General features: G+C 40.9%; 2 protein-coding genes across 7 annotated transcripts in view; one reads left to right on the plus strand and one right to left on the minus strand.

Annotated features, from left to right (window-relative positions):
- Positions 1 to 24,612, plus strand: part of Cad99c (cadherin 99C) — a 131,370-nt gene that overhangs the window by 9,256 nt on the left and 97,502 nt on the right. The window lies entirely within an intron of this gene.
- Positions 17,083 to 24,612, minus strand: part of LOC144470932 (uncharacterized protein C15orf61 homolog) — a 36,201-nt gene continuing 28,671 nt past the window's right edge. For 3 of the 6 annotated variants that reach the window (XM_078182532.1, XM_078182534.1, XM_078182535.1), the window contains exons 2-4: positions 19,097 to 19,267; positions 18,315 to 18,558; positions 17,083 to 18,126 (exon numbers count right to left, since the gene is read on the minus strand). In XM_078182532.1, coding sequence (XP_078038658.1) covers positions 17,999 to 18,126; positions 18,315 to 18,558; positions 19,097 to 19,204 — 480 coding nt within the window. In that variant the 5' untranslated portion in view covers positions 19,205 to 19,267 and the 3' untranslated portion in view covers positions 17,083 to 17,998. Of the gene's footprint in view, positions 18,127 to 18,314; positions 18,559 to 19,096; positions 19,268 to 20,241; positions 20,640 to 24,612 lie in introns of those variants that run through there. The other 3 variants (XM_078182531.1, XM_078182533.1, XM_078182536.1) reach the window with 3 other exon arrangements.

Here is a 24,612-nt window from a genome sequence, read left to right on the forward strand (position 1 = left end):
GCAACGAATTCGCCGATATCGCCAGCTGGTATATACTCTCTACGGGCGATTCGGTCATGCATCCCTCTCGGCCGGCATCGATTTGAAAGTCTATGCGACGCGGACGGTCGTGATCCTTTCGCGTATCGTGGAAAATTACGCTACGCGGATCTATGGCCCCCATAGAACGGCCGACGGAGTCTCTCCATCGTTGTCACGATCCTGTCGATGTTATAGTTCTCATATAATACAAACGTCTCGAATACCAACGGAGGAAGTCGACGTATATTGTTGTCCCCTTGCCCCATCGTTGCGCATAGATTTTCCCAACTAACTTTCTAATTTCCATAGATTCGCCCCGAAGGAAACTGTTTTGCCGCGCCGTTGCCGCGTCTATTCCCAGGAAGATTAAAATATTTCCAAGTTTATCCGCCGCGGAATCTGCGGAATCCGCGAAGAGGCAAATAATAAATCATTATTGTGCATGCGAGCGCGATAATAACGTGTTGATGCAACCGAGTGATGCTTCAGGGACTTTCGTTATTTGCCGTGAATCTAGTAAAGCCACAGTCGACATTAAAGTTGACACAGATTTATTAAATGTCACAGTGTATTGTAACCAGTAACTCGTCGTACCATTTTCTATGGTACCATTTTCTTCCTAGTTACTATGATCACTTCTTACGCGATTTATCAATTTTTATCTAATTATTAGACAATAGCGAATAGATGCAATAATAAATTGTGAATTCGAGCGTTGAATTTAGAAAATACTGTTGCAAATATAAAACGCAACATAATCGAAACACAAGTCTGTATCGAAGAATGCTTAAAAGCTATAATTGCCCGGAAGTGGATACCGTAAAAATTATATGCATCCTTGAATTATAGAAGAAGCGCAATATTACGCAATCATTGGATGGCTCGTGTTCAATATCACTTTCACTTATTGGACGCGTTCATTGAAGGCTTCCAATGGGTTACCATCCATTCGGAAACGCGACGCTAGACCAGGTACCAATTAAATTATGTAAGACCTCCGGCGTCGCTCAAAAGAGTGTAGTATTCCATGGTAGCGCACTCGTATCGCTTTCTTCAACCGGGGCTGCTGTTACCTGAATAAAAGTGTCACGTGTTAGGTCCGTCTGTCAGCACGTGCCGACGTTTCTTACACCCGCTCCAAAAAGTATCGGTGAATGCAAATACGATCCGCCTTGTCCGCAAAAAAATTGCGCCACGTGATCCCTGCGATGGAAACGATCGAGTCTATTGACTATAAAAGAGTGTCGTGTGTGCGAGGCGTTCAATTTGAGTTCCTCGAATTCTTAAATAATATCTTTCAGACATTATCGTGCTATCCGAGGCAGTTTCTTATTTCATGCGCGGTATAGAATTCTAGAGAATTTGATTCTTCGCGTTCGGAGAACTTTCTCAGATCGTCTAACAGCGTTAGTTAGGTTATGTCAGATCACATAGAACATATAAAATTTTTTACCGCAGCCTCAACACATTTTTGTTAAAACATTTCCTGCCTCGGTGTTCGATAATTGAGAATCATTATTCGACTATTGGACGCATTCTCCCCGAATCCGACAAATTATTAGCGTTTTATGGACCGTGAAAAGAGCCAAGCGACTACAATACTCATTCCTCTGTGCCGACCGCATTGTAGTACAGAAGGCACGTTTAACCGTGGAAAAGTCCCTTGTCCGTTGACACGGGAAACGCGACGATTATTTCGGTAGAGCAGCCTTATTACGTTGAACTTGCCGCAAATGTTGGCTTAAACGAGAAATGCCATGCATTATGCGCCGTTCTTTTGTGCCCGATACATCGTGACGTAGAATTCATTAGCGCCGGTGAAAGCGAACTATTATTCTGTACGTCTATTATCTGAAATGGAAGGAATCGAACGTCAGCCTTTTTGTGTTGAACTCGGGTATCAAAAGCGAAGAAACTGAATAAAATATTGTGCTAAACATGTACATACAACGTTCCTCGCTTTTGTACTTTTAAATTGCAGTATTTTTCTTATTTAGTTATGCTTATATAACTGAATAATTCATCTTTTTCTTTTAACCTTTTTACGGTGTTCGTCGGTCGAATCAGAAATTGTATTATAATAGAATATTTGCTACTTAGATGTTTATTCGTTCTTACATCATATAATATATTAATTTTTGTCACGAATGTATAACATTCGCAAAAGGAGGTAAAGACAAATTGATTAAACTGTAAATTAGACCTTTGACATCGCCATGATGAAGTCTCACTGCCCGCGAAGAAAAATAAATGAAAAATCGTAGGGACTCGTGGATTATGTTTCCGTGTATGTAACCGATGAAGCACAGAGAGACCGGTCCGCTTGGACTTTCTCGGTTTGGCTAGATTTCACGTCGAATAAACTGTGTATTATAAATACGTTCGCTAACCACCGCCGACGTTAAATCTTGCTTGCGTCGATGTGGTCAACGTCCCCGTACTACGCACAACAAATACGCTCGTTAATCACCGTCATGAATTTCACCATTGAAAAATGACCACGCCCGACACGCGCAAACCTCCCTCGTATGTAACTGCCTGAACCTTGCGGCCCCTCGTGTTTGTTATATTAATTAGCGTGTTACCGCGGGATTTGCATGATATTCCGGAAAGCGATGACACGACGCCGCTTTCTCAACTATCGTTTTATACGGAATCTAGTCTCCCGACTATTTTTACGATTCAATAGTGCCTCTAATTATCGCAAACAAAATGTTTGCGATTCGACGCGTAATGAAGTAGCTTCGAGTCCTCCTTATCGGTTCACGAGGGATAATCCATCTTATCAGTTAAGGGTTAGACACCGTCGAGTTTATACCGTCATCCTTTAACGGTAATGATGCACATCACATGAATTTACCGCTAATCCTGTTCATTATGCAGAGAGATGATTAACGATCGGTAGATATTAATTCGCGCGTTCTCATGGTCGTCTTTGTGGACCACGGAAAAATATCTTCTGCGTTGATCTTGGCAGCGAGAAGTCTGAAACAAACGAATTGCAATTTATACAATTGTTGACTAGACACGAAAAGATTTGAATAAGATTTTAATAACATCGTTACGTTATTTTCATCTTGGAAAATTTTTCGCAAAAGATCTGTTAATGTAGAATATCGATGATTTATCATAATTGTAATCTTTCTACGATTTTACGTTTGTTCGATATTATCACAGATACAGAAAATTTGCCGTCTATCGTATTATATGAAGAATTATATGCTAGATTAAAGAATGTATATTTATAATTACGCATATATACTACCGGTATACAAAAACGATTTTCAGTAAACCATTTTTGTATTTCTAGCTTTAAATTATAAACACAAATTTTCCCAAGCACGTTGTGTTGTAATTATAAACTGAAGATATTTAATTATAATTAAATGGCACGTAGCGATCGTCTCTCATTGAAGTCCATAAACTAAACGCATAGAGCGAAGAGAACCGTAAAAAGCGAGCGTCACAGGTGAAAACCTCGTGATCAATTTCCTTCGATCTCTCTATAGATCGTCCCGGTCGACTTTTTTCTTCACCGTGGAATTTCCAGTTGGCTTCTACTTCACGCATCTTTGCCTTCGTCCTCCCTTCGTCGTCGTCGTCGTCGTCGTCGTCCACGCCCAGAGAGAGACTATCTATCCCGGTTTGTTCTTGTGGCTCGTCGTGTCTTGCACCTGGCTACCTGCTCCACGACCCGCGCTTCAGTGGGCACGGTCAGTAACCAGCCGAGCAGTTAAAAGCGGGCGCACCTTTAAAAAGAGAAATAAATTTGTATCTTGCTCTCTGGCAAAACATTCCGCGTTCAGGATCGCGTTTATCGCGAAGACAGACGCGTGACCTCTGCTTTCCAGCTTTCGGACTTCTTTTTTCGACTCTCGCGACAAAATTCGCGTTCCACGGAGCTCTATATAACATGACATAACCTGACAAAATTCGCGATCCACGGAGCTCCGAGCCGAACCTGCATATTAATTGGTAGAATTTTGTAGAAGTCGAGTAAGTTATTTTAATAAATTGTACTATTTATTTATTGATATTTTTGATTTTGAGATTATAAAATTATTCGATCAATAATGCGAAAATTGTGACTGTAATTGTCTTTAAATGGGTTTATAATTTCATACTTCTTTCTAATTTCATAACTTCTCTTCTTATTCGAATCAAACCTCGTTCGAATACATTTTTCTGCGATCTGGTATTTATTTCGCAATGACAATTCATTCGTTGTGTTTCTGCTAATATTTCGAATAAAATTTTTACCAATTCTGCTATTGTAGAACAAATTGTTAACAGTCTCTTGTCAAAAATAGTATGTGGGACATAATACAACTTCGAAAATTCTGTCGTCGCTTATCGTGGCCCGTAAATACCGCGACGACCACGCCAACACGCGGTTGATTCGAAAAATAAGGATACATCCGTAATGCTCAGCAGGACGTTACTTGTATATTTATGAACACGCCGCATCCCTACGACGACGAAGCCCTGTCGTTTCATTGGTCAAACCCGCGACCAGCCCGCCAGTTTAATATTTTTCCGCGGGTATTAAGTATAGTTTTTACGACTACGGGCTAAAGTGCTTCCTTCGTAAGAGGGTTACGCGGATGGGGCTTCCTACTTCTAGCACCGGTATCGCGGAACGTTGTCATCCGACTCGCATTTCCATCAATAACTATGTAAATATACAGCCGATGTAAGATTAGCTAGACGCGCGAACATTTCACGTCGGGATTAACCTCTTAGACACGACGCGCCACACTATAGTGGCTTTCGCGAATGGTTCGAGCTTAACTCGATTGTTTTATTATTTGTTAAAGCAAACAATTACAGTGAAAGTGTGTATATACGATATATTAAGAAAAGAATATAGGTTATTAATATTATACATAGACACACGGAAAAAATATATATTAAGAGAAAATGGTAATTCTCAATCGGTTAGCGCAATGGTTAGAGAAAATGGTAATTTAGTTACGAAAAACTTTATTTGCGCGAAATCTTGCCGTGCCTGAGAGGTTAAGAAACTTGTTCGTATCTCGAAAACGTTTGTTTTCGATACTTTCTTTTTAAACGCAGCATAACCTCGATTTTTCGTAATTCAATATTTATATATTCTCGTTTGATGTACAATAAAGAATTTTTACCCTTCGATATATATTTATTTAACTATACGATGTAGGAGTTATACTAGCGTTTAAATACCTTCGTTAACCGCAGCAAACGCGATAATCGCTGCTCATTTTCGAGCAGCATCGCGATCGCGGTCTTCAAAATTATAATATGTTATTAAAACAAACGTCAACGTATCCCACAGGATACTTAAATCCTGTGCATTCGGCGCGTTTTAACTAATACGCTGCCATCAATCATTGGCCGTGTAATGAACAAACCACGGATTTCTCATTACAGCTAATTGATTTCGTCTTACGCAAAACTGACGCAATATCGGCCCCGGCCGCTCTTGAGTCGATTCCAGGCAATTAAAACGTCTCGTTAAGACGGCCCGCGCAAATGACAGTTGATCATCATTAATTTTGCTTTCGTTCCGATCCACCGTCGCTCCATCCGGTACGGTTCGCGCGCCATTATCTTCGACGCGGAGCGTCTTATACGGCGATCCTTAACGTCGGACAACGATAAAGGAAAACTCTCACGTAAAATATCAATTATTCCCGATTCGCGCACCTCTCTCTCTCTCTCTCTCTCTCTCCCTCTCTCGCGCTGTGAATTGTATACGTATTCTATGGTTAATTGCGCCGCCGTTCCTATTCTTGGAGTATCGGCGAACCAGCGAGAGGACTTCACGAGACGTTTGCGCGACGTAATTATTAACGGGTGCAACGCCGCGTTGAATGCCTTTCGGAACGAAGATGGAAACATTGTGATCCAGCAACGCCTTTATGATTCGATGCCCGGGCAGTCTACCTGTAATTAACTGCCCGATTGTCCCGGCCTGCGAGCCGTATCCGCGAGTTAAAAAGCAAATTGGCTGTGCCCCCCTTTGCTTTCACGTTGTCGATCTACGCGTTGCCGCGGCGACCTCTACCCACTTGCCGCGCTCTTTACGGCAAATTCATCCGCGTTTCTGCACGATAACGTTCATTTACGTTCGCTGGTATATTTCGAAAATTGTAATCAAGGTCGTGAAAAATAGTTATAATTGAACTAAATAGTTGTTCATTTATTCGTAGTGACACTAAGGAAAATTCTATTTGGATGACCGATTAATTAAACAAATTTTACTCGACCCTATCGAGCGAAAATGGAATAAAAATTCATCTCGTTTTATCCGAATAAGATTTCACTCGAATGAACTTTTATTACAGAAAAATTGTCTCTTTGCTCTCACCTGATCGTTGGTTATTACTTTCTATTTCTTCTCTTTCAAATACAAAGCCATCGTTCCATTGAAATATGTACTGAGAATAGAACGAAGACAAAATGACGATTAATCGGCGAGAAAATAGCCTGCGCATTCGACTTTTCACGAAGTTTTTCATTTTAGCCGGTACACATTCCCTTGACAGCATATTTCTGAAATTCTTTTCAGAATGTCCTGTCAACTAATTTCTCGTGATTATCAAATATTAAAATCGATAAAAAGTAATTTAATCAGTGGAACGTCGGGGAACCTCGGATTCATTTCGGAGATTTAATAAGAAGTGAAATTGTTCGAAGTTGGAAAGTTTTAGCGCCGTCACAATATGAAGTGTTTCATAGCTTTAAACGTGCTCGAGCTTTAATTTCCAATATTAATCCTTTTGGTCGGAGCCATGTTAAGTAGAGATCCAAAGTATTTTTTTAGACTCACGGTCTGTGCATTTTATACAACTCGGAGCATTTTATACATTATGGAATTAAAGTGACTTGTGCAACAGTTAACAATTTTGACAATTTTTGACAATTGAAAATTTTTGCTCTTGACGTTTTTTTTTAATACGAATGAATTTGCTAAAAATTATTTTGCAACGCGGCATAATAATTTTTAGCAATAGTATAACGATATTTATTTTGACTTTTGCCAACAGATATTCAGCGTGATATGGTCGCGAATCGCGAGAGATCTTTGCTTCGGATCGGCGCGTTCATCGACCGAATTAACCTCGAAAATGCGATTAACTTTTCGGTATCTAGGTGTAGCATCTTTCTCGGTACAGTGCTCGCGCATCGATCGGTTTATTGTAGGTGCGATGATGTTAATACTATCGAGGAGGTGAAGGCGAATTCCTTTGCAGCGACTCGTGATAAATGTCAAATAGGTAACGGCGTGTATTGCATAGTTTCCCCATTTCCGACGCGTTCCGTGAAACTTGAATTTAACCTAGAAACAGTGGTCTCTTATTTCAAATTTTAATTTACTATAACGCTCCGCTGTTTGGAATTTTACGAGCTGCATTGTATAGCGGGAAGTAAAATGTCTGGTTAGTAATGGTTAATAAAATGGCTAGTTAATAGTTAATAAAGTTTCCTTGACACTTGAATTATTTATATTACACATTTATATATATATTTTGTCTTACAACTATTTATTTTTATTAGTTCTAAATACAATTTAAATTGTTACTTATCGATTATCGTTCAATTATTTATTCGAAAGTACGTCACAATCTGGAAATAAAATGGTATTCGATCGCAAAAACGATGAAAAGAACAGGAAAGCTTTTCAACTACATTCAAATAAAAAATAACATTTTATTTGCGAAACTGGTGTACAAAACATTCGTTCGCAAAAATGATTTATGTCTTTCTTAAAATCCAAATGAAAAATAAATACTAAAGAAATAAATTCAAAATTATCTGCGGAATTGTTTAAACGATGTTTCACTATAATTATAATCTGCAAAATGAAACATTAATTTATAATTTGTTGTTCATTATTTAGAACATTTGCCCAACACTGGTCTAATGATACTAAACGCTAAACAGAAAGAAAATTCAGTATAAATTGAGCGGAGAATAGAAACATTTGCGATTTACGACGCTACTTTTCGCCATAATTTATGCGATACCAAACGTCGCGAGATATCGCGACTATTTAGCAATCCCCTTCTGTCTTGCATTCCATCCTCGTCCGCCGAGTTTCGCTTGTTAAGCCAATTTTTCCATTTCACGAAACCGATGGTATTTCGATTACGTCAGCAGTCATTATTGTCAGCTTAGCGTATAGAATGCGTGGCACGGAGCCGCGTCGCGACGTGCAGGTCGTCTTTAAAACCCGGTCCATGGGAAATATCGACCGGATGCATTCGGTGTTGATATTGCCGGTTTTCGTGACCTACTTGCGATTTATGGGGAGGGCATCGCGCACAGTTTCGTTTCCGATTCTAAATTCTTCAGGCGCCGCTCTCTCTCTCTCTCTCTCTCTCCGCCGTCGGAAACACGCGTTTCAATATTCAATTTCGTAATTTATTCGTGGACCGGCGTTGTCCTGTGGTGGCTGGGTTTTTCTTAACGCCTCCGATGCACTAAAACTGCCCGTCTAACCTTACTTTATCGATCTAACGAGACCGTGTTTATTCAATTTCAGCTACGATGCCCGAAAACGTGAATTTGTTTGAATAAACTCTTATAAGCAATAAGGGTACGAATACTTATGAGGCTGACTGTATATTTTAGATAAATTCGAATAATGTCGAATTTTGAAAGCTAGCGTTAAAAGTAATTAAACAACAGGATTGACGACGTATGCGAAAAGCGACGGACGCGACGCGGATGAAGAAGGTGGGATCCGCATAACCGAAGAGAAACGAAAGAAACGCGATTTTCGCAAAGATGAGGCGACGCGTTTCGCCCGCGTGTTTACGATCCGAGTTTTAATTATCGCCAACCCGCTTGTAATCAAACTGTACGGAGCCGGACCGGTCCGATCTCACGAGCATGATTTATATAACGCGTCCGCGGCTCGAAAACTCATCCCGGTGTGAAACCGGCTGAAAGTTAATTGGGTATCTCTGTCCGCAATTGAACCTGCTTACGAGAATAATTTCGATGTTCGCGCACGGGCAACCGTTTCGACAGCGCGCGTTAATTCGTCAAGGCTGCCTCGACCGTCACGGGAACGACTTTTCGACATCGTGAAACAAGATCGTCGTTAACGATGAGCCATACGGTATCTAGATTGGAAATCTTGGATCAATCCATTGTACACGACGCGCGGGAAGCCTTCGCGTTGAGTTTCTGAAACGGGCGGCGTTTATAAAACCGAATTAAAAAGTCCGAGCCACGAAGACCTCCTTTCTTTTGTATATTGACTAGGATTAACTCGTTAGTGAAAATTAATTTTCTAGCATTATTTATATATGATATTTGTTCGAAATTAATTTTCGTGGTATAAGGAACTTTTATTTATCTACGTTAAGAATATTACAATTCATGTCTTTTTCTCTCTGAGAAATAATTTTCGTCAGGTATTGAAGGTCGTCGCTATTTTTTGCACATTAACCAGTGTCTTTTTTTAAAGCGCAACACAGTGGTGCACGTCGAGACGAATTCAACGATCCCTGACACTGCGACATTTAAGCGATCTTCAAAAGACAGAGGTTAATGTGGAAAACGTAGCGACGGTCGTCGAGTCCTTCAAACAACCACAACTGGTTACATCCGAACATCTTCATCCATGGAACGGTTCGAAGCGTAGTCCGCCGGGGCCTCGCAGCACGCAATAATTCGGACGAGGAGGAGGTACATCCCCCGATCGACCGCGAAGAAAGCGTCTAATTTACGACGGCGATTATTTCCGTGACGGCCGGCTGTATATTTGATTGCGCCTTCCTGCCGGGCAGGAATCGGCGATTCTCGCGGCGATCGAGGCTCGCGCGAGCCACCTCCGATTCTTCCGCTGATCCGTGCGTGGGTGTCGCGCGCACCGATTACGCGGAATGGCCATTTGCATGGGCGCGCGTGCGGCCGCACGCACCGCAGCGAACGCCGCGAACGGCACCGGCTATTACAGTTCTCGCGCACGGACAATGCCATTATATTTTCTACGTTCGAGGACCACGCGGATGCGTGGCCATTGTGGCCGCGGCGCGGGGCCAGGATAGACGGCGAGATTACACGATAGGCGCGAGCGGATCCGAGAATATCATTGTTTAGACGCCGGTGGGAACAATGAGCCGATCCGGCGATGACTTATTCGCCGAACAAGACCGGCCGCCTGCCCCTCCGATGAGAATATCTCTGTCCGGCGTTTCTTTCTTGCTGATGCACCGCGGATTAGGCCCCAGCGCTGTTATCCGTTTAGGAAGGACTGTCTTCGCGGTTCGAAACGCTTCGGTTTTAAAGCGGCGCCTGTTCGATTACCTGCGCGACCGTGTCGTGCTCGGCAACGGACGGGTTTTTCACTAATCCGCTTAGCAGGGCCGGAGATTAATGTAAGATCAACGTTTGGGGAGACTGGTTCGTTTCGAGCGTCGGTTTCCATGTTATTAGGCTGTTCGGCAAATATTTTCCTCCCTTCTAAGAAATTACATCAATTGAAAAATTCCTAATAGTTGTAACTGTGAAGAAAATGGTACGGCAAGGGGTTAATATTTAAGCACTGAAGCAATTGTAAGCACGCTATTAATAACAATTTTATTTCTTCTCTATGAAATGATTCCAATCGAAAATTATTTAATTATTGTAACTGCAAGGGTACCGTAAGGGGTTAATGCAAACTCGAAAGACGAATAAATATACGAATCGTCTGAAAAATCTGTCGCTTTAAATAGCTTGCTCGATTAGCAATAAAATAAACTAAAACGCGTTTAAGCCGGGTGTAAATTTATCCGACGATGAGAACGACGGCGCAAAAAAAAGGAAAACAGCCGCGAGCCCGAAGGCCCGGGTTTGATGTATGGCCGCGTAAACCGCGGACAACAGATTTCTTGGATTTATTGCATGTGACAACTATGTCGACGCGCTTTAACTAGGGCGGGAAGGGAGGAAGGGAAGGGACACGCGGAGGGTCGCCGGAATCGTCGCGATCTCTCACCTGCAACGAGGCTTGTATCGTCAGTGCTTGCGCTAGCAATTATAGCAGCGGCGCCGCCGCACTTTTATCGTTGCGCATTTGCATTTCGTAGCGGAGCACCGCGACCGTGATAAATCATTCTGTCAAAGTATTTCAGCGCCCTCTAATTCATTTCACGCTGACGCACGCGCGCGCGCGCGGTACACGTGAAACAATAAATAAATAAATAGAAAAACGCCAACGAACAGCTTTTTCGCGGCGATTGAACCTCGCGTAATTATCGGCGCCGCTGTTAATTTAAATAGTCGCACGATTATAATAAATATCTAAATAGAGATTCGAATTTCAAATTATAATAGATTTTAATAGAAATTCAGATCAATTTATTCTATTCAATCGAATCTATTTTTAGAACTTTGCAGATTAGGCGAAGAGGTTTAAGGACGCGCATGTTCCATAAAATTGTGATAAAAGGTTTCTGACACGTGCGCGAATTTGGTGATAATTAAGAATCCATTTGCACCGTTTCTTATACACGCGCCGCGTGATCCGAGACATTTACGTAACTGTTCTGTAATCGCTGGGAGACGATCGTAAAAATGTTGCTTTCAGCGATTTGCAAAGCGTGTACTTTGACGACGACGAGTCGACTGCGATCGTAAAAATAAGAACCAAAAATTAACCGCAAAAACTAAAACTTTCACGCGAGAACAATCCTCGTCCGCGGAAAAGTTTCGATGAAGTAGGACACGGCATTCGGTGAAACGTGTTCATGCGGGACGCTGTTACGCAAGAACTTATTGGAGGAGGAAAGCGTGTATTTTTTTCCGTTCTTGTTTGCGAGAATCGCGTGATTCAACGTACCGTTGAATCAGCGTCGGCCGAACCAAATGATTTTGCATATTTATTGGGGAAACAATCTATGTGTTCCCGAAGCAATTGAAAGCTTTGATTTGATGACCTAATATTTTGATACCAAAATTTCGATACCTAAAATTTCGACATTATTACGATTTATTACTATTTACGATATTATTATTATATATAATATATTATACTTGACCAATCTGTACTCGCGTTTCGCGTACGGCGAAGATAATGTTAAGACTACAATTTGTTATGTAAGCAACACGTAAATTAAGCGTGTTCTCAGAAATATAATGGTTAAAAGGAAGGAGAGCTTAACTGGTCCCGTTTGAAGTAGTTTTTGGGGTTCCAAAAGGATTGCCGAGATGCGAGAAGATGTAACAATGGGGAAGATTTAGTAAGTGGGGCTTCACAGGATTATGCGCGAGGTCCCGGCGACGTATAGAGTTAAGACGGCTTAAAATTTGGATGACACAGAAAATGGCTGACTCACGCCAGGATAAAAATATCAGGTTGTCCCATAAGTTTCTTCCGCGCCGCGCCATGAGTGACTCTAAGTGGCTGCATTGTGTACAAATTTAAATTAAGAATAAAGAAAATCGATTTGATTCAACTATACATCGTTAAATCAGGGACTGGACCAATTTTTTAGAAAATAAATTGACTCTCTTCTTCTTTTTTGAACTTCATTTCGATGTTAATCGATAGAAGCAAGCGCTGAATTTGATACACACTATAATATTATTTACACATTATAATATTATATACACACTATAATATTATTTACACATTATAATATTATATACACACTATAATTATACACTCACGTGTATAATACGCGAAATTTTCAAATTTGTTTTCGATATTTACTCGGGAAAAATATTCTACGACGATCGATTTAGTACACAGCGATTGCTGAAACCGTGTAATATTTATGTTTTCCGACCGGAAAAGTACAATTTTGTATGAAAATATTTTACACCCGAGTGAAAAATGCTATCAGGTATGGTTTTATCGCTCGCGCGTAACGCTTGTATTTATTAATATTGAAACGTTGCTAAAATATCGGAGGAAATGTATGATAATATAAATCTGACCATTCGTAATTTTTCAGTAGATAAATACCGAAACGTTGCAACGGTTAATCCGATAATACTTAGCGTCGAATCAACGGTTATGTGTGGATCTTGATTTTGAAGCGCGCATAAATTCATTTCTTCTCGGACCGTTGCCCAGATAACGCGACGTTATTGCGACGGCTGGAATCAAGGATTTTAAACGAACATACACTTTCGATTCAAGACGTTTCAACCTCTCTAATTTATGGCCGCAGCGTGTTACTTTCGATTCTTCTTGATACCGTTTTTCAAAAGGGGCCTATTAACCGTGCGCCGAGAGTAAAATTCAGCAGACTCATTTCCGTTCGAGAAGATACGCTTCCTATACGGGACTTCTTTTTTTTTTGCTCCTGTCGCTTTCACTGCGAATGACGCGGTTCTACTATCACGCGAGGCGGCTCTACTTCATGGTGATTACCGATCCCGAAGGCGCAAATCTCTCTATAGCGGAAACTAACGTAAAATTCACTTTCGCAGCCGCAAATAAAAGAAAAAGACTCGCTCTTTCATGTTTCGCGCATCTTGTAATTATTTATTTCTAACCATGCTGATAATCTCATACATAAATGCATGAAGCATATTTTAGCGAACTTTTACCGTTTGATAATTAGAGTTCAGTTGGTAACAATCGATCGCTATCTTTTCAATATTTTTAGATAACATCTCGTTACTTTGTATAAACGTTTCGCATTTATTTATCATGGGAAATACATTTCCCGTAAACATATTGAACCGAATGCTTTCGCAGCGTGATTAGCGAGAGAAAATTATTTATTTGCTCTGGTAATTGATACGAGAAAATGTACACTTTCCAGTGTAAAATTAATACAAGAAATTGATACGTATATTATTCACCTATTCACGCAATAAGCAATTTATCGCGATTTGAATTATCGTATCTCATTGTACAATAAGTGGACCACGGATTCTGAAATTTTCACCTTAATTTTCGACGTATATTTGTCTGAATTATTTTTTTGACATTTATTTCTCAGTAATTTCAACAGGTTGTACAGAGCCAATAATTAAAACTGTAAATTATGCACGCGGTAAAACCGAACGGCCGTGTTCCCGGTTCCGTCGTAAGATTAACTGTTACATTTGGGATCCACGTGGCGATGCGCGCAGCCGATATCTCCGCGGCGCGGCGCGGCGCAGCCTCGGAAATAAATGCCAGATATATGTAAACGTTCGTGGGGCGAGAGGGTCCCGCTATCGTGAAAGGTGTATTCCTTCGAAAGGTCCGCTAACCCGTGAGGTGGCGCGCTCGCGCCGTGGAGACGCGCGCAATCTAGTATCTAAAGCACGCGGAGTTTTTTTCCAGTGAGGGGCAACGGCGCGGGCCGCGTTCGAGCGCCCGTTGAAGCATTTAATATTGTAATAGGTCTCCGGCCGCGGTTAGATAGCATCTCTAATTCAACGTTACGGCCAATCGGACATGCAAATGTAGCGGCCGACCGCGGATCTCGTGTGAAATTAATTGCGCGTGACGCGCGACTTTAGAGGCCCAGCACACAGTGGCCCGAGCGCGTCCGACGAGATCGGTGGACCCTCTCCTCGCCGTGTCCGCGCAACCGTGTTAACACGTGTGCGGAATGGAGAGACGGGCCTCGCGTGGATACAAGATGTACGATCGCCGGGGACCCGGGTGATTCGCGCACGACTTTAATCGGAAGTCCCGGCGAAGACACGCAGCCTATCCTTGCATTAATGAACCGCAGAGCTGAATCGTAGTCGAACCAGAAGGGCTAACACACGGCTGTTTCACGCCTTTAGTCTATTTACTAAATAGCCTTTGATCTGGAAAAATATTTGGCAAATATATATTTGTATAAATACTTATTTAACACGTTCATTAAAGAGATCTAATATCAGGCGAACAGTTCACATTATTTGTTCTCGAAGGGATGAAATCGCGATTTAATTACGAAAGTTTTTAAGAGCGCGAACAGCAATTAGAAAGTTACAAACGCGCGGCAGGTTCACATACTGATTGCGCGTGTTGTCCTAGAAACACTGTTATTGTCTTGTTAATTAAGCACCATGGATGTTACCCTTAATTGGCGGCGATCTCGTGAAACGTTGCGAGTAGTAGACTTCAAAATACATTTGATATAATGTATAATATTGATAATTCTATACTATATGCAATATATATACAATACGCATCTAATATTATATGAAAACATTTATCCCACGACGAGGAAGCAACAAGGTTTTCGCACGACCCGCGAAACGGTTATCCTGTCATTTATCCGCCGACTTGTTATTATTATTCATTGGTCTACTATACGTTTAACGGCGATCTCGATGCAAAATGCACTGCAGATAGTGGATTCCATTATGCGATGGGCCTATTATCGTTATCTCGAGAAAGAAGGAAGTGTGCCGCTTTTCGTAACGATCCTCGAAGAATAGGGTGGCCGAGGATGCGTAGGATTTCCGATAGCCAGTCTCTTAGCCAACACCTCTACGAACACGGCTCCGTGATCTTTACAATCTCCGAGCGTCTTGCGGATCGCTCTATTTTCGCTGCGGCGGTCGTTGTTAGATCGCGGATTTTATGTACTTTTTATGAAAAATTACTCGTTGAAATACGAACCTCTGAAAATATTTAAAGAACTGTAAAAACATTAAAGGAACTGTAGAATATTTTTTATATCACATAACATTTGCCAAAGTTATTGGAAGTTGAAATACATTTTTATCTGACTTATGTTTCTGTCAATTGTTATTTTTCATAAAAGTCTGTAGCGTTACGATTAACGGGGTATTTCTCGCGAATTGCGGTAAGATAAATTGTATTGTTTACCACGTTGCATCGGAAACGCGATTAAAAATACATAATTCGGCAAACGCGGCTTCTCGTTCGACGGAATGCGGGCTTTTCCGACCTGTCTCTCTGTTTGTATTAAGCGAATATTCATTGATGCTTATACCGCGTTCCTGAAATTCTCGATATTGTCATTTATGTACGACATTCAAGCAGAATTATGTACGAAGTTAAATATGTGGTTCTCTCGTTTATTTTCAACTGTCAGCAACATCGAAAACTTCATAAAACTGAAACGCTTTTTGTTCAATGAGAAATTAAGATGGAAACGTTGAGTTATATGATATTAATTAAATTCGAATTTCGCGGAAAAATCGCGCAGGCTACGGGAGGCCATTCCCGCGTCGACAGGATCGTGTTCCCGTCCCTGTAAGTATTTTCTCAGGAACGAAATACCCGTGCTAAATATTCCCAATACGTTACCTATAAATTTTGTCACGGGGTATCATTCGCCACACCCCTTCTCGGACGTAACACGTACCGCGCAGGACATCGTTAGCATTCGCGGCGTACGCGCGTCCCGATGTAATCAGCATAACTGGCCCCTTTGCTTTTCTTTTCACCGTAATTCTCGGGGTCTTTTAAAAAGTTTCCAATTACATTTCGACCTCTCCCTATTAATTTCGATATTTTCGAAATGCTTGCGTCGTTTTTTAAATTTGATATAATTTTTTTTCTCGGTTCTATTTAATTCGGTAGCGCGGCCCATTTTGAAAGATGTGAGCTAATATTTTTAAATATCTAATTACTTAATCTTTATTATTAGCAGCTGCTTATTATTGAAAAATAAACTATTTGAATATTAATCGATGTTGGTCTTTCAGCAAGCACTTTGACACTGACTTCTCTGTTACTGCTGTCGTACCCGGTTTTCACCTAAACAGATATTCTTGGAAAACCACGTAAACAGTTGTGGGGATCTAAACTGTCCTTGGAAGCCCTAGAAAAAAGCAACGGCGGAGAGCGAGAAGGACGGCGAAACAGCGAAGCGAGCGAGACAGCGAAAAAACAGTGAAGCGGCGAAACGAATGCCAAACCGGAGTTTGTTTTGAGATTTCTTGTTTTGTGCTGCGAGAATTTAAATTTTGTGCTGCCATTACACGTGTCCAAATTGATTCGCCTAATTGAACAAACTTATATTTTCAAGCAAAAGAATTGAATTTTCCTTCTTATTTTTAATCAGCAATTACTCAGTCGCCAACCCAATCTCGGCGATGCTTACGCGGACAAAAGACGGATCGCAGCTGTCGGGCGCGTGCAAAAGGTGGAGAGAGAGGGTGCCAGGTCGGTGAAAGTAAAGTTTTCGTATTCCGGCAAGTTGACAGAGCCGAGTGAAAGGTACCTGCTAATTAATACTTTTATTCAACTTCTATCGTGAAAGCCGCGGCTCTACGATAAACCGCTGCCAGACACACACGCTCGTATGCACGGTGTTCGCCTGCGTAAACGCTATCGGAATGGTGAAAAGATGAAAGCTGTCCTTACCGCAATGCAACGACCGCAAAACGTTTTTAATGGTGTTGCGTAATGTCGTGGTACGACGCCGGTATTAGTGGTTCTTACGTGCATATCTTAAAAGTCCTGCACCTGTAACGCGCGACGCCACAGGAACCGTATTAAGCGGTCGTTATCTTTTCAAATCGCTCGCCCGGGGAACATTCTTCCGCCGCGTACTTAACCTTTTACCATGTAGCGTTGCGGGGTCAAGCGATGTTTAACGAATATAAGTATCGCTCGTAATCAAATAAGTATTATATCACTATCCAAGTATTTTCAAATGAAATTATCACAGTCAACAGAATTATAATAGCATTATTCGAGTAACATTTCAAATTAATTTTTCGAATAAAGTTTTGTTCCAAATAAATGATTCTTAAACTTTAAATAAAATTCTTCTGTACACAAGATACTTTTACTCTGCTTTCGTTTACGTTTGCACTGTTATGCGATTCAACTGAATCAGTTTGGTAAAAATTAGAATTGAATTTAATTTAGAATTAAAAGAACAAGAATCAATTATTTTCTGTAATAAGGAAATGACGAATTTTTGTTATTTAGCGATTGTTTGCGAAACGACTTTTCGTCACGCGGACGAACACGTGTTAAGATCGTAGAGGTGAAAAACACAGGTGGTAGTTCTTCGTCTCTTTATTTCGCATGTATGAAATACGAGGACACATTAGCGCGGTTCGAAGGTGAGCCATCTCAGTACATGGAGCCCTTGTCCTCGGGTAGCAAGAAGTAGATCGTCACGTCTCCCTGGGTGGTTTTCACTGTCTCCTGGTGCTTGATCAACCACACGGCAGCCATGCCGTACATCAACGTGGGTATACCTGATGGGACAAATATGGAATACAAATTGACGAATGATCAATTACCGTGGCGACGTTGGTTTAATCACGGATGGGAAAAGCGTCAATGAAAGGAGACACGTTGATCGCAGAAGGACAATGATATCACGACGGGCGCTCTCTCCCCGTTGGTTCCAGACGAGCAGCGGGGGGAACACGAGATCACGTACCAAGGTTCAGGATCTTGATCGCCTTGAAAAATTTGTCCTCGTCCCCGAGGTCCTGCCGCGGCCTCTTGGTGCAGTGATATTTAATGTATGGAAAACAGCCGGTTCTAAGCACGTGGTAATTGCTGCTGCCTACAGGCCAATTGAAGTGCGACATGCCCCTCTGATCGTTGACGATGTCCGCGTACTTCACGAAGTACGACGTCCACGGTGGCTCGTTCGTTTGCCGCAGATAGCTCGTTAAGACCTGTTTGTACCGTAATGACACCGTAGTCACTTTGTATATCCACCTCGTCCATCTGCCGCAAGATGAATCCGTCTCTTTCGTCGATCGTTCGCGGCCGTGGCAAGGGGGTGTCCTATTCGCTACCGTTAGCTAAGGTGCAGAGACGCTCTATCGACGTTCGCTTATGCCGATTTAATTGAAACGTTATTTCATTTGAGGTAGCCGGCAAAAAGAACAGCTGCGATTGGCTCTCGGTGGATCTTCCACAAGCCGCATTCCGCGAGCCAATGGCACCGAAGGAATCCAATCGATGAGAGAGACGCGGTAATTCTCACGGTCATAGATTGTGATCGCGACTTTATGGGGACATAAATGCTTCGAAATGTGTGGCGATTCGCGGAGTGGCGACACAGAAATTGTCCCTAATTTCTGAACCAATTAATTTTCGATCTTTACACCGTGATACTTTTTGAAGGAGAATGCAAAGATACACCGATTGACGCATTAAAAGTGTATATAAAAGTGAATATTTGATGGTATACCACGTAAAAATCCGTACACAACTTGCCTCCGATGCCGGCGGTTTTGACTTCTTAGAGAACATCCTTGTCCAGATGCCATTTTGACGAACAAGCGTGCTCCGGAGGGTCAGTATCATTAGGGTCATTCGACCGATGGATTATCAACGGGCTCTAATCAACCAAATCTTCGAAGCGAGTCATGGTTGTGCCTGAAAATGTGTGCAACTTAATATTAATAATTATTATTATAACAGTAATAATTATAATTAATTTTGCTTCCCGTAATGTAATCACGATTTTAGAAAAATACTTTTAAGCTGTTTACACAATGAACGCTAATGCTTCAACACGGAGGAAATGAAGTCCCGTACAAATTATGGTAATGACGTTATAATGGTGAAATATTACGCGGTGGACGCTCGAACCGCGATTGTTCGAACCGCTCGCGGTCCACACGGGACCCTCGCGGCGGTTTTTAAACCGCCTTTCTAAAATAAACCGGTGGAGAGCGCTGCACAAAATGCCAAGGTTAACGAGAGCGTCAATTCGACCGGGGTAACGGAAAATCATTTAAGCAGGTTTTGTCGCGCTCGCTAACCATGAAAAGACTGTGAATTGTAGTCTGATTGTAGTCGCACGGATCTGGCATCGAGCGATTGATTGGCCACTTTATCATCGGGAATTAGCGAACCGTTTTATTTCATAACCTTCACCGCGTAACTTGGAATAGAAATTGTTCTGCAGTTACTTTATCGGTCTACAAAGTTCTACGTTTTATTTTAAAGAAGTAATTTTGAAAAGTGAAAAATTATTAACTTTGATTTTCAAAGAAATATTTAAAACAATAGTCTGAAATAAATGACTTTAAAATCATATCCATATAAGTTAGACTTGCTCGACAATTCGTTTACCAAGTTTTAAAACACCTAATGCTAATATAATCATTTTTTTTTGTCATTTAAAACAATACCCAACATTATACAAATAATATTACTCATCTTAAAATCTGGGAAAGCTACTGTTATATATCTAACCGGAAGTCATACAGTTGTAGCAATACGTCCTCTACTTCCACGCCTTTTTATTTAGATCTATTTCAATCACTATTATTAATGTATAGCATTGTATATATAATGTATAATAATTATATTTATTTTGTAGCTGTACAAAGAATTTATCGTACCGATGACGAAATAGTTTGACGCGCGTGATTTACCCGAGAAATTAAAATCGATAGAGTTTACTGTGTTCTCTTTTCCACAGTGATGCAGTCCCGCTAGCGCTCTATCGGTTCCACGGAGTCTGCGCTGTTACTCACTTTGCGTCACATGCGCAGATCGCCTGGCTTCCGACGAATTTCACGCGACGCGACCGTCCAATGTCGATTCTTCCTTAAGACGCGCTTATCGTTCGCACGTTCTCCCGTTCGAGACACTTTACGCAGCTTCGATCCTATTTATAGTTACCATTCGAGCGAATAATACACATTTATCTCGTCACGCGTATATTATGAAACTCGCGTGATCGAGAGGTTAGCGACACCCACTGGGTCACGATATATACCAAACACGTTCCGGCGCTACCGTCGAATCCGGTCAACTTCCGGAGCGGTCCTTTTAAATTCTTTCTTAATCCTTCACATTTTAAAGATGCTATAAAATACGATTGAGAGGTTAGGTTGCCTTAAATATATTTTATACAATACTAGCAAACCTGGCGAACTCCGTTTCGCCACCAGATGGCTTCGTTTTTTGTAATATTTAGTTTGGGGATTAAAAGATGAAGAAAAGTTATTTTTTTTGTTTTATAAACCATATTGGTTTGTAGTACATGCTATGTATCAGAGATGGCGCTGTATGTGAAAAATGATTTTCCCTGTTTTCCTGCTTTTCTGTTGAAATTTTTCCAGAATTTTGGTTGCTATAAACCTCGCGAAGTCCGAGACCTTTCCAACGAATGCAAAACCGTGGAAATCGGTTCGTGCGTTCTGGAGTTATAGCGTCAGGAAGGAAAACCCAACTTATTTTTATATAATAGATTTAGCGGACAAAAGAATCATTTTTACGATAAATATAGGTCTGCAATGCTAGGAAATAGTAATTATAATGGCAATGTATTTTAAAATAATTCCTCTTTATTTTTCTGTGCCAGTTATTTCATATTTCTAAAAGAGGTTACGCCAAAACGGAAATATTAAAATTAAGCACTATTTGAAAGGTATTAAATCAGAGAGTGTATCCGAAAAATTCAGAAGGTAAATTCCAGCGGACGTTAATCTTTAGAATTTTCTGAAGCTTTACGATATAATATATATTTCTTTAATTTATCTTTTTATTTAAAAAGTTCTGTATATATTGGTAATGAAACTAACTATTTTTTTAGTATGTAATTTTGTTCATCGTTCTCTACTTTTCCCTTTTACTGCATTTTATATGCTAATTCTTTCTCGCTCACGCCCAACATATTGTCATTGTTCGAACTAGCCGACAGATGTTATCGCTTTCTACACTTCCTCGGCGATATTGGGACGGAGAGCACGTGTCAGTATAGGGACCCGTTAAACCTGACGATGTAACGGAATCGATATCGCATTTGTGGTACCGCACGCGTTTGATTCAACGTCGTTCTCGGTGATTCGTTTACGGTAATGAAGCTGCTATTGCGTTTACTATGAATCTGCATATATCACGCGTCAACGTGTATACATAAAGAACGCGAAGCTCATCGGACGCTCTGAAGCTTAAATAATTTTTTTAATTTTTTAAAAGCTTCTGTTATTTTATATCTTTAGAAATAGAAAGAAATAGGAAATGTAATATTTTGACTAATTATATCGTCTATTGTAATGCACAATTAAATTAATGTACAATTTAAATTTTATAATTTAATGTATATTCTGTCGTTACATGGAACTGTGAACATATATTACGCGTACATAAATTGTAGATCGTGCTGTTGCAACAGCAAAAGAGAAAAAGACAAAATCCTTGTACCATTTAGACTGACGAATCGTGGTTTTTGATGATGATAACTTTGACGCGCAAGGCGTAGAAAATAACAGAGAATTATGAGAGCGGATATAATGTGCTGCTGACAACAGTTACGAAGACAGTGTCTAATTTAGACAGGCCATTTTGTAATATACTTACAAGTAGTTACAAGCGCTCAAACTAAAAATCACACAAGCGGAACGTGTTCCTTATAATTTATCACACGCTGAAACGCTATCATTTATTGCTTAAACGCCATCATTTATTACTTACAACCATTTTTTTATCCATTATTAATATCAAACTTCGAGTTTATTTTTCACGAAGAAAATTTTCCTATTCAAACTTTTATTGGTTTCTAATGTATAAAACAGATAAATTATCATCGATGTTGCAATTCACGTAATTAATACTTCTAAAATAACACAGTAAATCTGAACCTAACTTGCAAAAAAATAACATGGACGATATCAATTTTCTTATCCCAAACTATGTTACTTAAAAAACCATTGAATCGAAGGAATTTAAAAAATAGAACGATGCGTTAAAAAATAGCTTAATCGTTTCTTAATTCTCTGTTTCAGGTAAGTTCGATCAAGTTCTCTCATATCCCAGTAGAGCAAGTAACGATTCTTCGATCTGTACATCGCAGCTTTAGTTTTCTTCTTTATTCTAGTAGTTTTTAAAATGTGTTTGTAAAATGTGGCCTTTAAAATTTGGTACATTGAATTATTGTTGACCGACGGTATGTCACCCGGATGATGTTCTCAGTAGAAAGCGTCGTAGAAGACATAACCTAACATCGTGTCATTATAGGAGGCATTTGGAGTGTTTTGAAGCATCCGATCTTTCGCGACAAAAATACATCGGCCAGGATTCCGGTCATCGTTTAATTTCACGCGACTGGCAGGGTAGAACCACTAGAATTCGCGTAGGGTTACCACACCCAAGATCGTTTACACGTATAACGTATCCACGTCGGCCGCGGCGCGTTATAAATTGCCCCGATTTTTCCGAAAGGTGCGGCTCTCGAGTTACATTTATTTACATAACTACGACCACGTTCGTTTTCCTGCATTAACGAACACTGGTCCGGGTCGGTTAGCCCGGCAGGCCATAACATTATCAGCGGGAACAAGAGGAATGACACGATTCCTACGCTCGAGGACACACACCGTGGAAGCATCGCTGTCATATTGGATTACGTTGACGTGCTAATTCGGCTCGGGGTACAGGAAACGCTTATCTCACGCCGCAGGTAGACCGGCTCTTCCTAATGGACCGGGTCCATGGAAAATTGATACTTTTTTTGCCAGCGTACCGCGTTTATTAATCCCAGAGGATCGGCCGGCTATGTGCATAGAGAAATATACACATACAGCTAAGAACATACAACTGTAACAGTTGTATACAGCTGAGAACTGCGTACAAATAAGAGGCGTGTCTAACGTGTCTAAACCTATCCGAGACGTGTATAAAGTAACGAGACTGCCGTTGTATAATATATACAATTAACCCTTTCTCGAATCGACTACCTCGAACCTATTTATTCGCAAAATAGCGAGTCGTGTTTCGAGCGAACTATTGAAATGCAGTCGCCGCGGAATGTATCGCCATATTTACGAAATAAATACCTTTATAGTTTTTCAGAGGTTATGTCAGGTTATTTAGTTCGATCGGTGACGAGAGGAAAAGATTTTGGGAACAAAAACATGAATCTTCTTTCAATTTTTCTATTCGAATCTATGGTTTTCTAAAAAATTATTTTCGGTTATATACTAAATATATTATGACATAACCTGACGAACGGCCAAGGATACGCTTGTGACGAGAGTCGCCCGACAATATCGCGGAAACACGATCCCGCCGTGGACCTTGTTTCTGGAACACACTCTATCCGAACGTATTTATGCCCATCTCTATAAATACATTCTTATGCGGTATGCGATCCTCGCTGTTTGTCTAAGGTCTACACCCATGTGGGTGCCCCCACACGCATCCGACACACACGCGCGTAAACACCAACGGGACAAGCTCCGTGATGCAGGCAACGCGTTACTTATTTCGATGGGGGTCTACGATTTCCACAAGATAAATGATGCAACGGCCATCTGCCTCGTCGAGTGGATTCGCTTCTTCGTTATGCGCCTCGTACCGCGCGTGCGCGCCCGCAGCAACCGCTCGCTTGCTAGCGAACCCGCGAAATCGTGGAAAATTGAAAATCCTAAGAGTTGCGCGCGGATACCGACTTAACGGGATTTGCAAAAAAGACCTTTCCCGTTGCGTACGGTTCGCGTGATTGCCTCTTTTATTCACGTTCGCTCGGCGAAGTGTAGCGGAACTGATGCTCATGTTCCTCCTTTGGGTTTGAATATTTTTTTTTTATAGTCCTCGGCTTTTTTTGTTGGACCTCGCTTGATCGGAGATTCAATGAAGTTTTCTATGTAGGATAGGATCACTTTTATTGTAGGTTTAGATACCTTCAATATTTCTTCCGATTTGACAATTTGATAATTTGATCACTTTGTTCAACATACTCAAAGCTCAATTTTCATAGTAATAAA

The sequence above is a fragment of the Augochlora pura genome, chromosome 6 (genome assembly GCF_028453695.1).
Source record: "Augochlora pura isolate Apur16 chromosome 6, APUR_v2.2.1, whole genome shotgun sequence".
Taxonomy (NCBI): Eukaryota; Metazoa; Arthropoda; class Insecta; order Hymenoptera; family Halictidae; genus Augochlora; species Augochlora pura.